Source organism: Chiloscyllium plagiosum, unplaced genomic scaffold (genome assembly GCF_037043375.1).
Source record: "Chiloscyllium plagiosum isolate Xiang-an unplaced genomic scaffold, Cpla_swu_hap1 HiC_scaffold_9, whole genome shotgun sequence".
Taxonomy (NCBI): Eukaryota; Metazoa; Chordata; class Chondrichthyes; order Orectolobiformes; family Hemiscylliidae; genus Chiloscyllium; species Chiloscyllium plagiosum.
Window position 1 is genome coordinate 96,613,585 of NW_028270147.1, and position 13,833 is coordinate 96,627,417.

At 40.5% G+C, this 13,833-nt stretch overlaps 1 protein-coding gene across 7 annotated transcripts in view; it reads left to right on the forward strand.

Annotated features, from left to right (window-relative positions):
- Window positions 1-13,833, forward strand: part of cep350 (centrosomal protein 350) — a 142,259-nt gene that overhangs the window by 105,307 nt on the left and 23,119 nt on the right. For all 7 annotated transcript variants that reach the window (XM_043699939.2, XM_087990930.1, XM_043699938.2 and 4 more), the window contains 4 exons: window positions 6,652-6,848; window positions 7,972-8,180; window positions 11,473-11,620; window positions 13,338-13,498. In XM_043699939.2, the coding sequence (XP_043555874.2) occupies window positions 6,652-6,848; window positions 7,972-8,180; window positions 11,473-11,620; window positions 13,338-13,498 (715 nt within the window). The remainder of the gene's footprint in view (window positions 1-6,651; window positions 6,849-7,971; window positions 8,181-11,472; window positions 11,621-13,337; window positions 13,499-13,833) is intronic.

A 13,833-nucleotide genomic window follows, 5' to 3' on the forward strand; every position in this document is an offset into this window, starting at 1 on the left:
GAATTTTCAGATAGCAGTGCCCCTTTAAGAGTGCAAGTGTGTCTTTGGTGAACATTGAGGTATTCTTATGGATATGAAAACTTAATTGGTATGTAACCGTCACAGTAGACATGAGTATCTCCAACTACATGCAGCTACTTTTATTAAAACGCCTGTCAGTTTAATAGTGCTGTCAAATCTCAGACCTTTGTTTAAAATTGAAAGTACCAATAAGAAATAATATTCAGTGCTCAGGGCTGCATTTAGTAGCAACTGGACAAACTCAGGAGCATTTTGGATGATTTTAGCAGTGGCAGGAATTCTGTATTGATTTCTAATTTCAATTTAATCTTGTTTCAGAGCTATTTGATTCCTTTTTTTTATTTTGTTTTAAACTGCATTCAGAATTAAGTTTGTTACTTAAATGCTTGTCTGCAGCTCCTTCATAGACTTCCACAGAAAAGATAATCACATCTCCTTCTTTTTGCTTTGGATCAGTATTTTTGCAAGTTGACTGTTAGTATTTCTACTATACAGGATCTGTTGTTGGATTGTTAATCTACCATTTTCTTCCTGTTCAGTTTTCAAGAGAAAAGGACTTGGCATTGATGGCACGGTAACTTACCTGGGATCTTAACTGGATCAGCCACATAAATACTCTGGCTGCAAGAGCAGCTCAACAGCTGGGTGTTCTGCAAAGAATAACTGACCAAAGCCTGAGAGGCACTTTTTGGGAGAGTGATGGAATACTCTCCATGTGTTTGGATGAGTACTGCTCCAACAGCAAGGAAAATGCTTGACATTGTCCTGAGCAAAGCAACCCACTTGGTTGACACCCCATCTATTGGCTTCTTCCTCAACGGCACATTTGCAGCAGTGTGTACCATATATAAGATGCACTACAGCAACTAACCAAGGCTGTTTTGACAGCATCTCCCAAACCCATGGTCTGTGCCATCTTAAGACAGTGGTAGCTACCGCTCCCTTACTAATGCTAACACCTCCCAGTTCCCCTCCAAGCTGCATAATCTTTTAAATTGGAATTATCTCACTAATTCTGGGACATGTCCTGACAGCACTGTGGGTGTACCTTAAAGAGGGCAGCATGCCACCTCTTAAGGGCAATTGGGAATGAGCAACAAATGCTGGTTTCATTGGCAACACTTTTATTCCATGAAACCCTCTTCAATAAAAACAAGTAACACAAATATGCCCTGTGGTTACTGTGCAGACGTGTACGCAAACTGCCAGACATGCTATAAACTTCACCTGTTTTAAATAGTATTTTCATTAGAACGCTGCATCTAACTGAACATTTATTCATTAATCCTGAGAGGAAAAAGCTTTGCCATTTTGCAGCACTGTATTGGTATTTCATGATCCAGTTTAATTGAAGACCTCTGTCTTATGCAAAATATTGTGAATGTTTAGATATTATGGCTTTGATTACATGAGAGGCTGCACTACATTTCTGAATGAAATTCACCCAGAATTAGTGAAACTATTGAAAAATATTGCAGAACTTAAAGTATGAATTATGTTTGTTGTGTGAATGTTGTAATATTGGAAAGCTAATAGAAACTAGTACCCTCTCCCAGGGTGAATTAAATACCACTGAAACTTTGTAATAATTGTGCTTGCATAAACCTTTTAAAGAGGCTGTAAAAAAGAATAAGCTTTTTCTTTTGTGATTCAGATAAGCAATTAACATGTTTTAGAAGTATTTGTTTAGAGGGCGGCACGGTGACACAGTGGTTAGCACTGCTGCCTCACAGCGCCAGAGACCTGGGTTCAGTTCCCGCCTCAGGTGACTGACTGTGTGGAGTTTGCACATTCTCCCTGTGTCTGTGTGGGTTTCCTCCGGGTGCTCCGGTTTCCTCCCCTGGTCCAAAGATGTGCAGGTTAGGTGAATTGGCCATGCTAAATTGCCCATAGTGTTAGGTGAAGGGGTAAAGGTAGGGGAATGGGTCTGGGTGGGTTGCGCTTCGGCGGGTTGGTTTGGACTTGTTGGGCCAAAGAACCTGTTTCCACACTGTAAGTAATCTAATCTAATCTTGTTTTTTTTTCCATGTTAGAAACCTAAAAAAACAAGAGTAATAGTAAACCCCTTGAGCCAGCTCTGTCATTCAGTATGATCATGGCTGATCCAACTCCATATCCTGGTCCCACTTTCTCCCCATACTATTTGATCTCTTTAACCCTAAGAACTATATCTAATCCTTGAAAATATTCAATGTTTTGTCCTGAAATACAGCTTGTGGCACAGAATTTTGTTAGTTCAACACTATCTGGATGAAGAAATTTCTTCTCCTCCTCAGTTCTGAATAGCCTAACCTATATCCTTTCGAACCACTGAAGTATCTCCCTGGTCACTGGCTGCCACTCAGAAAATGGCCTGTTCATTGTAGCTCTTTGTTTCCTGTCTGTCAACTAGCTCTCTGTCTATGTCTATGTAAATACACTACTCCTGATCTCTCACGTTATATACTAATTTCTTTTGTGGAACCTTATAAAAAGCCTTCTGAAGTCCACCCACTGGTTGTCCCTTATCAATTCTACTAGTTAGATCCTCAGAATTTCAGTAGATTTGCCAAGTATGGTTCCCCTCTTTTAATCCATGCGGACTCTGTCCAATCGTGTCACTGTTCAGTAAGAAACTTGACTGTACTCCAATATAGCTTTTAAATGTACCTGTATTTTTTAGAAATTCGATTACTTGTAAATGGTGGACCCATGCAATATCAATGAATTAATGACCCTGAATTTGAGTTGTGTTGTTTTCTGTTAATTCCTTTTCCTGCTGTATTCAGCAGACTGTGCCAAAAGATCACTCTTAAGTGTGTGCAACTTTGAAAATAATGTATTTTAAAAATGACATCTCAAAATGTTGCTTAATTATTGTGAAAGGAGGATTTTGCATTCGATAATGTGCAGATAAAATTTGCTGCAATTTGGCCAGACTGAAGATTGCACCAAAATGGCAACTCTGCTCTCAAACTCTGACCACGTCTATACTGACGGGACTTCACTTTGCTGTTCTTGGTCGCCAGCTTTATTTCGAAGTTTATTCCTATAATCATTCTTGAGCTTGCAATTGTTTCATTGAGGTGTACCAAATCTGAGAATAGTCTCTAGTCTGATAGTGACATACATGTGTGTGTATTGGCGTAAGTCTATGCCAGCTTCATTTCTGAAGTCTGTGCTTGAGATTCCTGTTCAAGTGCTGACACCTGAAATGTTGACTGTCCTGCTCCTTGGATGCTGCCTGACTTGCTGTGCTTTTCCAGCACCACATTTTTCAACTCTGACCTCCAGCATTTGCTGTCCTCACTTTCTCCTTTTGAGCAGATTAAATCAAGAATAATTTTTGTTGATCAAAGTGCAATAGGAACCAATCCATGAAATTCAGATATCTCATGTTCACCTTAACTATATGAAGGCTAACAAGTTATCAAATTATTGTAAGTAATTGAAGCCATACTGACAAAACTCATGCAGTATCAGTGATTTAGCAACCCTGAATTACGCAGATTGCTGAAGGAGACATTTTTGCACCTGCCTTCCCCATCTCCTCTCGTTAATTTGCTGTTCTTTTCAAAATGCACGTAATGCCTTCTCAACCATTGTTAGATTACATCAAACTGTGCCATGAGGTGGGACCAATTGGGTCATTATACATCCTTCCAAATTCTACTTTACTTCTGCTTTGCCTGGATATTATATTTTGCGAGAGAAAAGTCATTGACCAGAAAGATTAATACTGCCTGACCTTTTGAGTGTTTCCAGCTGCAGTCTTTGTTTTGCACTCAGCTATTTGTTGTTTTGACTTGTTTCTTTGTGAAAGATTAGAAAATTTACTTGATCGAATGAATTTATGATTTCCTTTATCAATGTTGGGAGAAAAAGGTCAGCGTTTCAAGTGCTGGTAAAGTAAAATAAACTGACAATCAGTGGAAAGTGTTTAGAGGGGTATGGACCAAATGCTGGCAAATAGGATGAGATTAATTTAGAATATCTGGTCAGCATGGGCAAGTTGGACCGAAGGGTCTGTTTGTGTGTTGTACAACTGTGACTTTATTCTCTCAATTACTCAAGAAGCTGAATTCTTCGAGGAGGAAAAGTAGGATTGAGGTATATCAAACTCACATCATTTCATTACCTTTTCCTCTGGGTCTTCAATGACCAAACCTTTTTGTTATCAGAATAACTATATATCATGTGACTAGTTTTGCACAAAATATTAGGATCAAGTGAACTATTAATAAGTGTTCATTTTAAATTTTAGGAAGCTTGATTGTTAAGTGAGAAGAGTTTAGGGCTTTAGTCCCACCAAATCATTGTTCCATAAACAAGCTTTTTATCTGTTCTGGACATTGAAGATACTAAAGTCAGTTCTGAAGGAAAAGATTTTCATTGGTAATGTTACCACGTATGAGGCATAACTGCTTCTGGTCACTCTTGAGGCTGTAAAGGCTAGGAAATAAATGAATTGGTCAAAGTTAAAAACATAATTTGAATTGAATGTGCTCATGGGGAAGCTTGCAGGATCTGTGCAGGAAACGAGTGTTTCAGAGTGTATGCAAGAAAACTGAACATTGTTATTTCTTCATAAGAGTGTGGGCCTGACTGGAGCAGCAATGAAGCTAGTATTGTTTTTGAATTTCAGAGCTTGCCAAATTATTGATGCTAAATGTAGGTAACATTATCAAAGCACGTTTCTCACACACCAGCTAGGAACTTGGTCCCAGTTTTGTCAGTCCATCCATTCCTGTTGATATAAGGTTTTTTAAATGTGAGCACTCCATTTAACTATTTGAGTTAATCACTGGAGTATTCAAGTCCTCCTGGATTCTTGATTTTAAATTACTCAATGTGATTTTTTTTTCTCCCCTGAATTTACCAAGCACTGGACAGTTCTGGAATATTCCAAATATTTACAATAGGTGTATTTACACTATTGAAGACAACCTGGCAGGTTTGAATATCATTCTAGTCAAAAACAATATATGAATAACTTTATGAATTACTTACTGTTGACCAGCATAGCAAGCCAAGTATTATTAAAATACCAGATTGTCTCTCGAGGATTCCCAAATCTTAACAGTGCATTTGAGAGATGTTCACTATCACTATCTGGGACAGTCTCCCATACTGCTCCTAGAATTTGGAAAGCGTGCACATTGCCCTTCAAAAAAAGATCTGCCGTCGCAAGCTTCACTCTTATTGCATACGTTTATTGTCCTGTTCTTTAATGTGATAAATGATTTTACAAACAATTTACAAAATTCTTTAAATCCTGAAGAAATGTGATGCCAGCCCTTTGTAGAATTGAATGGAAAGTGTTGCATTTGCTCGACCTGTGACTGCATGTAACAGACCTAACTGAACCTTTAGCAAGATGTGGGATGTGTCCCACAAAAGTTTTTGAAAAAGCAAAGCTTATGCTTTGAGATTTAAATGTTCAATTAGGTATGATTTTAAAGAAAAACCCAAAAATTGAGAGTTTGTTTTCAGCTCCTTTAAAGAGATATGCTGTAGGCCTTCAATTTTGTGACCTGTGATCATTCTTTGATAAAGGTGGCTGTGTCCAAAACTGCAGGATGTTGTGCTGAAGTGTCTAATTGGGTGGGTGAGCTTTATTACTGGTGTAACTTGGTTAATTTTGAGATGGAATGCTACTTTAAATTTTGTTTTTAAACGGAGGTGCCCTTGTGTAACTCAAGTGTAAAACTATGCTCGTGTTTACAATGCATCTTTCACTTTTACAGATTAGTATTAATGTTTTGTAAATTAAAATTCAACATAGAAAACACAGTGCGAAGAGAAAAAACATTCTAAGTTTCAAGTCCAGTGACCTTTTGTCCATTCAGGTGAAGAGTCGGTGAACTTGAAGCATAACTTTTCTTTCTCTCCACAGATGCTGTCAGACCTGCTGAGTTTCTCCAGCACTTACTTTGGTTCAGATGTCCAGCATCCTACGTTCTTTGTTTTGTTACAGATCCTGATAATTTAGCTTCGGGAGCAAGAGGCAGCAACTATGATAAACTAGGATAAAAATCTGCCACCATGGCAAAAAAAACCCACATAATTCATTATACTTTGCAAAACAATGCACTGTAAATAGGAAATGCAATTGAGCTAAATGCAAGAAGGCATACCATCTGCCTTGTCATCTCAAATTTCTTTCTAAACTTTGAGGACCAGGCTATCAGAATTTTGTTTGCTCGCTTCCTTTGAGATCGCAGTTCACTAATGTCCCAGTACCAATCCCTGGGCCGGGCCAGGTTACCAATTGCAGTGGGGTGGAGAGCTCTGTCAGATTGAAGTTTTTTTGAAGAGCAGCATTGCAGATTGAAGTTGATGGTTTTGACTAATATTGTGTCAGCAAACTTGGAGGAAATCCTTCTGAATGTGTTGATTAACTGCACTGAGCCTATTTACATGCAGTAGTGCTGCAATGTTCTAGGATGTGTGAGGTGTACAAGGAGACTTTGCCCTGAATTTTGTTTGTGTTGTGAAACTATAACCCAAACATTGTTGAATTTAAAAAGTAAGAATTATACATTTTGTGCTGCAGGTTAATGTCCGATTTTAGAAATGAATATCGGCTGATATTAGCATGAAGCTGACACTTTCTTTCTCTCTCCCCCGTCCTGCTTGCATGTCCATCAGGTTCCTCACTAAACGGGAGCAGAAACTGATGCATCGACGACGGCATGCAGAGGAGCTGCTGGAGTGGAAGCGGCGGCTTGATGCTGAGGAAGCTGCGATCCGGCAAATGGAAAAACAGGCTCTGGCTGCTTGGGACAAGGAGCTCAAACCAAAAATGGTGAAGAGAGAGGCAAGCGAGAAGATTCCCGAATCGAAAGGTAATGTTAGCCTCTGATTCTTGTTTGTTTGTTTATCTTCGAGACAGTAATGCATTTACTGTGGTTCTGACCGCTTTCAAGTGCGTTTTGGTATCGCTGATTGTCATGGCACGTGTGAAGTGATGTATTGATGTGTAAATGTCATCAGTCTGGATTAATGCAGAAGATGCAAGGTGTAAACCTGGCCTTTTACTTTGCCTGTCTCATTCATTCAAGGAAATCACATTTCCCAAGCATCTGCTGTGATCCGTTTCATCAGCATAGCTCAGATGTTGGAATTATCATCTTTCTCAATGGTACCTTGACATGATAGCCCAATGTAGTTTCCCACTCACCCTCTTGGGTGAGGCTAAAGTTCCAGATTTTAATTTTTTTCATTACTCTTGGTGGTTGCATATCACTTGCAGAGTTGAGAAGCAGCAAAAGTTGTAATCAGTGAGAGAGCTTGGATGTTGTTTACACAAGGCTATGTGGTCAGTTTGTTAACATGGAAAAATCTAATTTTCTTTGCAATATTGATAATTAATTTCATTCCTCATCATTAGTAGTAGCATGAAACTGTAACTGCAGTACTGCACAGAATGTTGTATCGAACTAGATTAGATTACTTACAGTGTGGAAACAGGCCCTTCGGCCCAACAAGTCCACACCGACTCTCTGAAGATCAACCTACCCAGACCCATTCCCCTACATTTACCTCTTCACCTAACACTACGGGCAATTTAGCATGGCCAATTCACCTAACCTGCACATCTTTAGACTGTGGGAGGAAACCGGAGCACCCGGAGGAAACCCACACAGGCATGGGGAGAATGTGCAAACTGCACACAGTTGCCTGAGGCGGGATTTGAACCCAGGTCTCTGGCACACTTTGACTATCAGCAGATATGTCTGCTAGTATCTGAATTAGCACAAGGTGACCTGTGACCTGTGCAAACTTAACTTTCTCTGGTTAACTGTTTCTAACCTACTCCCCTTATGATATTGTTACATGCATCTGAAATAAAGAATACATTGAAAGGAGAACGGACATGTAAGATAGACATACTGAATTGTGCATCTCACTTTCAGCACTGTTAACCCATTGCAGTATAGATTGGTAAATTATTGGTATTTTCTCTAGACACAGGCAGTGAGGAAGAATGTCCTGCACCACCTTGCTCCCAGCCCCACAGTGACAGTTCAATTCCTGAGGAGGTTAGAAGTTCACCTGCTCAGACTCTGGAATCACCATCAGTAGCCCTTCGGATGGCCACTAGTCCTGACCATAGTATTTTCACAGATGATGCTTATTCCCAGGATTTTGAATCTGTCGCAACACACAGTAAACAGGTAAGAGATACTTTGCGGGATTTTTTCCTACAAAATGTTTCTAATTAGTAAGGAATGTCATATACAAGGCTGCAGAGAATAGAAAGTTCTTGGCTTCATTTAAAATCAATCCCAGGTTAGCTGGTCATAGTAGCAGCAGGGGCTTTGCAGTTAACCTCCGTATCTCAACATTAGAACAGGGTGGACAATTACAGGTACTCAGTGTTGATCCTGCTCCTGATAACTACCTTGATGCTCCTACTGAGGAATATCTTTGTATCTGTATCATAGATCTGAGGCCCACAATTCAGGCTTCACAAAGGCTGTGTGGGCAAGGTGCCACTGTGTACTCCAAATGCTCATGGAGCTCTGACTTGACAAAATTGAACGCCTCCATAGATGTGGGAAGGAAAATGTAAATTGTATTTTCTTGACAACTCTTGACTCCATTCATCCTTGGATCTTGAAAGAGTTGAAAGATCAGAGGCTGAGGGGTGACTTTATAGAGATTTATAAAATCATGGGGACATGGATAGGATAAATAGACAAAGTCTTTTTCCTGGGCTGGGGCCGTCCAGAACTAAAGGGCATAGATGGTGAGAGGGGAAAGATATAAAAGAGACCTAAGGGGTAAGTTTTTCACAGAGGGTGGTATGTGTATGGAATGAGCTGCCAGAGGAAGAGGTGGAGGCTGGTACAATTACAACATTTAAAAGGCATCTTAATGGGTATATGAATAGGAAGGGTTTGGGGTAATATGGGTCGGGAGCTGGCAGGTGGGACTAGATTGTGTTGATACATCTGGTCAGCATGGACGAGTTGGACCGAAGGGTCTATTTCCATGCTGTACATCTCTGACTCTATGAAATAGTATGGAGCTTGAGTGGGCTTGTGCCAAGAGAATGCATTTTAAGCAGAGACAATACTGATGTGATTATTACTGACCAGATTTGATCTGCATAGGGAAATCTTATGCTCTTCAAACATAATTATTGGATCATCTATTTCCAAATCCTCAACATGGGCTTGGCAGGGAATGGAATTCTGAGGGGGATTGGGAAATGTGGGTAGGAGGAAATGGGAATTCTGAGAGTGAATGGGCAATAGGAGTGAAAGAGAACTGGGGGAAAAGTTGGGCATTGTTTGGGAATAAAACTTCTTTAGAGGGAATGGGAAACATGGGAATGGGAAGGAATGAGACTTCTGAGAGGGAATTTGAAACTGGAGTGGCCGAGAATGGATGTTCTGAGAGGAAATAGGAAACAAGATGGGGAGAGAATGGGATAGAATGTGGGGAGGGGATTGGGAGATCTGAGAATGAATGGAAAATAGAGAGTTAAAAATCACAAAACACCAGGTTATAGTCCAACAGGTTTAATTGGAAGCACACTAGCTTTCGGAGCGACGCTCCTTCATCAGGTGATCAGGTCACAATCACCTGATGAAGGAGCGTCGCTCCGAAAGCTAGTGTGCTTCCAATTAAACCTGTTGGACTATAACCTGGTGTTGTGTGATTTTTAACTTTGTACACCCCAGTCCAACACCGGCATCTCCGAATCATGGAAAATATAGGTGTGGGAGGAGATGGGAATTCTGCGTGGGAATGGAAAACATGGGGGGGTTGGGATGAAGTGGAAATTCTGAGAGAGAATTGGAAACAGTTGTAGGGAATGGGAAAGAATAGGATTTTTGTGAAAGCATGGGAAGTGTGTGCACGGACTCGGTGGATTAGCAATGGGAAATGCAGGTATATAGTTGGGGCAGGGGGCTCTGAGTGAGCTGGTCCTTTGAGGGTTGATGTGGACTCAAAAGGCCAAATGGCCTGCTTTGACACTTTATAGAATCTTCGACTATCTGTCTCTGCCCCACCTCCGTTCTTCCACTGCAGGAGCCTCATCAATGTCTGTCTCACTTCCAGACTTGACGATTGTATTATGCTACTTGTTCTATTCCAGAAAGCCGGTTGGTGAAGGATAATACTCAAACAAATTTTTGCAAAATTTGAATTAATTTACATGATTATACATTGCAGGCAAGCTATTTGTATTCCTTTAATTACAGTCTTGGAGAACTTCAATTTTAATTGCTCCATTAATGGAAGAGCCTTCAGTTACTAAGACAGTGACCTCTTTAATTCTCTCCCTGAACTTTGCTTCTGTCTGTCGCTTTTCTCCTTCAAGACACTCGAACTGTATGTCAGATTTCACATCTGCCCTTGGATCTCTTTGAGGCTCAGTATTATGTTTTATTCTATTTCTGTGGAGCTACTTGGTTTGTTTTATCATATGAAAGATTTGTTATACATGCAAGTTTTTAAAGATAAAACAGGAAGAAAGCTGGTAACTGTGAAATAAAGCATCAGAGCAGATTTCAAAAGTGATGACTATGCTTAAAAAACCTCAACTTTCAGATGTGGAGATATGATGGGTGTGTACATGCACTTTTTAAAAGAAAAATGACAAGGTATCATACATGAGATTAATAGGCATGGAATTAAGGCAGAGATAGCAAACAGGATTTATACAGATAGAAGGGTGGAAACATAGAAAAGGACTTGGGGAATTTTCTGAGTGGTTCAAGTAAGTAGTGGTTTCTGGGTTTGCTTCTGGGGGCAGTTTTTTTCTGATGTTCGTTTAATAATTTGATTGTGCCAAGAGCATGTGGTATTGAAAACCAAAATATTGTAAAATAAGAATGATGAGTGTTTTGAAAAAGTTAAGGAAGCTGTGAGGAGTTTTGAGAAGAAGCAGGAATGGTTTAAAGATGACAGGTAGAATTGTGTTGGCGGGTATGTGTGTGGCAGTGTATTTTTAAATTTTAGATTAAACGTACCAGCAGCAATTGTAATTTGAGTGGGAGCAGGCCTGGTGCTATGAAGGAGGGTGATTTGTAAAAGCAGGTTCATCGGGCAATAAAGGCTTTACCTCAAAAGCTGTGCTTTTAATTATGGAGGAAGTAGAATTCTAGAACTTAGGAAGAGAGATTGTTCAATCTTCCCATAATTCTAGATGGCCTAGTAGTGGTGTCATTAATCCACCTAACCGCACATCTGTGGACTGTAGGAGGAGGCTGGAGCCCCCAGCAGAAGCCATGCAGACACAGGGAAAATGTGCAAACTCCACACACACTTCCTGAGAGTCGAATTGAACCCAGATCCCTGGTGCTGAAGTAGCAGTGCTAACCACTGAGCCACCATGACACCATGGAGGCTGACAATCAATCTCGTTGCTTATCCCACCTTCTTCCTTTTTCATAAACTTGGAAAATAATGTCCGACTGGAACTAATGTTTGCTTTCTTCCCTGGTTTTTCAGTCTCCTTTGTCAAAAGTGACTGAGAGTACATCGAAGCAAGATGGCCAGAAAATCAGCTCCAGCATCCGTGTGCATGACAGACCTATTCTAAAATCCCGCCAAGCATCTGGCAGCTGGTCTGATGAATCTGTTTCTGTGACACAATCAGGTAGGAAATTTCGATCATTACCAAGATTCAGAGGTTCTTCAAGTTATTTGATGTGCTTCAAGACTCAACATGATGTGCATTTTTTTTTTAAAGTTGCATGGCCGAGAGTATAGCACAACACCGAGGGATGGTGATTCTTGAGACTTTGTCTTGTGTGAAAGTGAAAATAACACTTGATATGCTGTAGGATTCAGTAAGGGAAGTTTGTTTTAATTCACTTGTGGGATGTGGGCATTGCTGGGTGGCTAGTATTTATTGCCAATCCATAATTGCCCATCCAGAGAACAGTTAAGAGTTAACCACATTGCTGGGGGTCTGGAATCACATGAAGACCAGACCAGGTAAGGATGGCACTTTACTTCCCTAAAGAACGTGAGTGAACCAGATGGGTTTTTCTGACAATCGACAGTGGATTCATGGTTATCATTAGACTTTTAATTCCAGATTTTTTTAAATTTTATTGCATTCCACCATCTTACGTGGTGGGATGACGACATGAGTTCTGTCTCAGGAGGTTTTCCCTCTCGTTTGGATTATTACTGTATTGTCACTGTAATTGAGGCCGACAGCCCAGAGTTAAGTCAGCATCGGTGTGATAGATTGTCTGTTAACATCTCGTTCTGTCAGTTTTCTTTGGAATCTCTGAAGTTGAAACAGTAAGAGCTGAATGCCTGTGCAAGTTTGATTTCATTGGTCTGTAACTTCGGTCATGTTCCACCTGTCTAAATTGGAGAAAGAATGCCACCAGCTTTTCAGAAAAAAAATTGCACACCACTGAAGTATTCAAGAAAGAAAAGTCAACTCCAACAGGTTTCCCTGTTTCTGACTCTCCAGCTGTATCCTTTGCCACTCCAGCCTCCCATTTCTCACATCTCAGTAGCCTGTTCCAGCCTCGAGTGAACCCAGCATTTACTGAAACCTGTCTCTGTAAAGTTACATGCCTCCTGCCTCATCATCCACAACACTCAGCCAGATGCTTGACCATTCCATCCTCTTCTGGTCAGATTTCTATCGTTATACTCCATAAAGGTCTGCTGCCTGTATTCTGGAATGAGCTATTATTGTGAAAATTATCAGACTGTCCTTAATTGACTTTTGCCTCCAAATCTTTCAACATCTCCAATCTAATTTTCACATTTTTGAAAGCCCTTCATTATAAATCCCTGTCTCTCTTTGTGACTTTTAGTCTAACATGGTCCTCCAACCTCTTGTGGTCTTAATTTCTTGGATTGTTGCATCCCTTCCAGAGTTAACCTAAATCATGGCCATGTTATAGTAGCCAGATTCCAGAATTTCCTTCCAAATCCCATTCCTCTCCTGTCCTTGAAATGCACATCCTTTGCAAGCTTTTAGTCTCTAGCTTCTCATTTTGGCTTTTTCCTCAATATGGTTCGAACCATAATAATTGCACCATGCTCACCATTACTGACTGCCCAGATAGTCCTGCTGTGTGATTGGCCGGTGTGTACGGTGATACTGTCGGTCTGATGAGTTGATGTGTTTGGTGACACTGTGGCCCCCAAGTGGTCAGCATGTCCATTGCACGAGGCTTTGTCAGTGGTATAGCAGGTTTGATAAAAGTTGTTGAACAGGTTGAGAGAAGTGTCACCAAGAGTTATGCAGGTTTGCATATATCTCTTATCCGCTAATGTTAATGTCCAAATTGAGTTTGATTGCAATGAGACCTAGTAACATCCACTGGATGGATCTTCAACAGAAACTACGTCAGACCAGAGTGATATTGAGATCAGGATCCGTGCACTGAAGGACGAACTTAAGAAGCGCAAGTCCATTGTGGACAAGCTGAAGAGAGAGCAGAAAAAACGTCAACAGGAGCGGTTGAAAGCCCAGGAGGCCAGCCTCATCAAACAGCTAGAGGTGAGATTGAACCCTCCACTGCCCTGCAGGTTTCAGCTGGGGATGGTTGGAACATGTGACCTTGCAGAGGTTGAGTTCAGAGCATTTCACATGTTTCATACTGTGTTCTCAAAACCAAATCAGCATCCATCTCCTGTAACGAAAAATGTTTGGGGGCTGTTGACTTTTATTCTTGCCATCTTAAGGAAAAGTGGTCGAGCAGGGTTGCTTTTTTTGATTGTTTGTTTCTCTGCCATTAATAAGTGTTTTTATATTCTTCCAAATGTTCATTCAAACTTTTTTTCCCCAAATTCCTCTTCATATCCTCATCTCATCTTACTTTCAAGAGCTTCCTT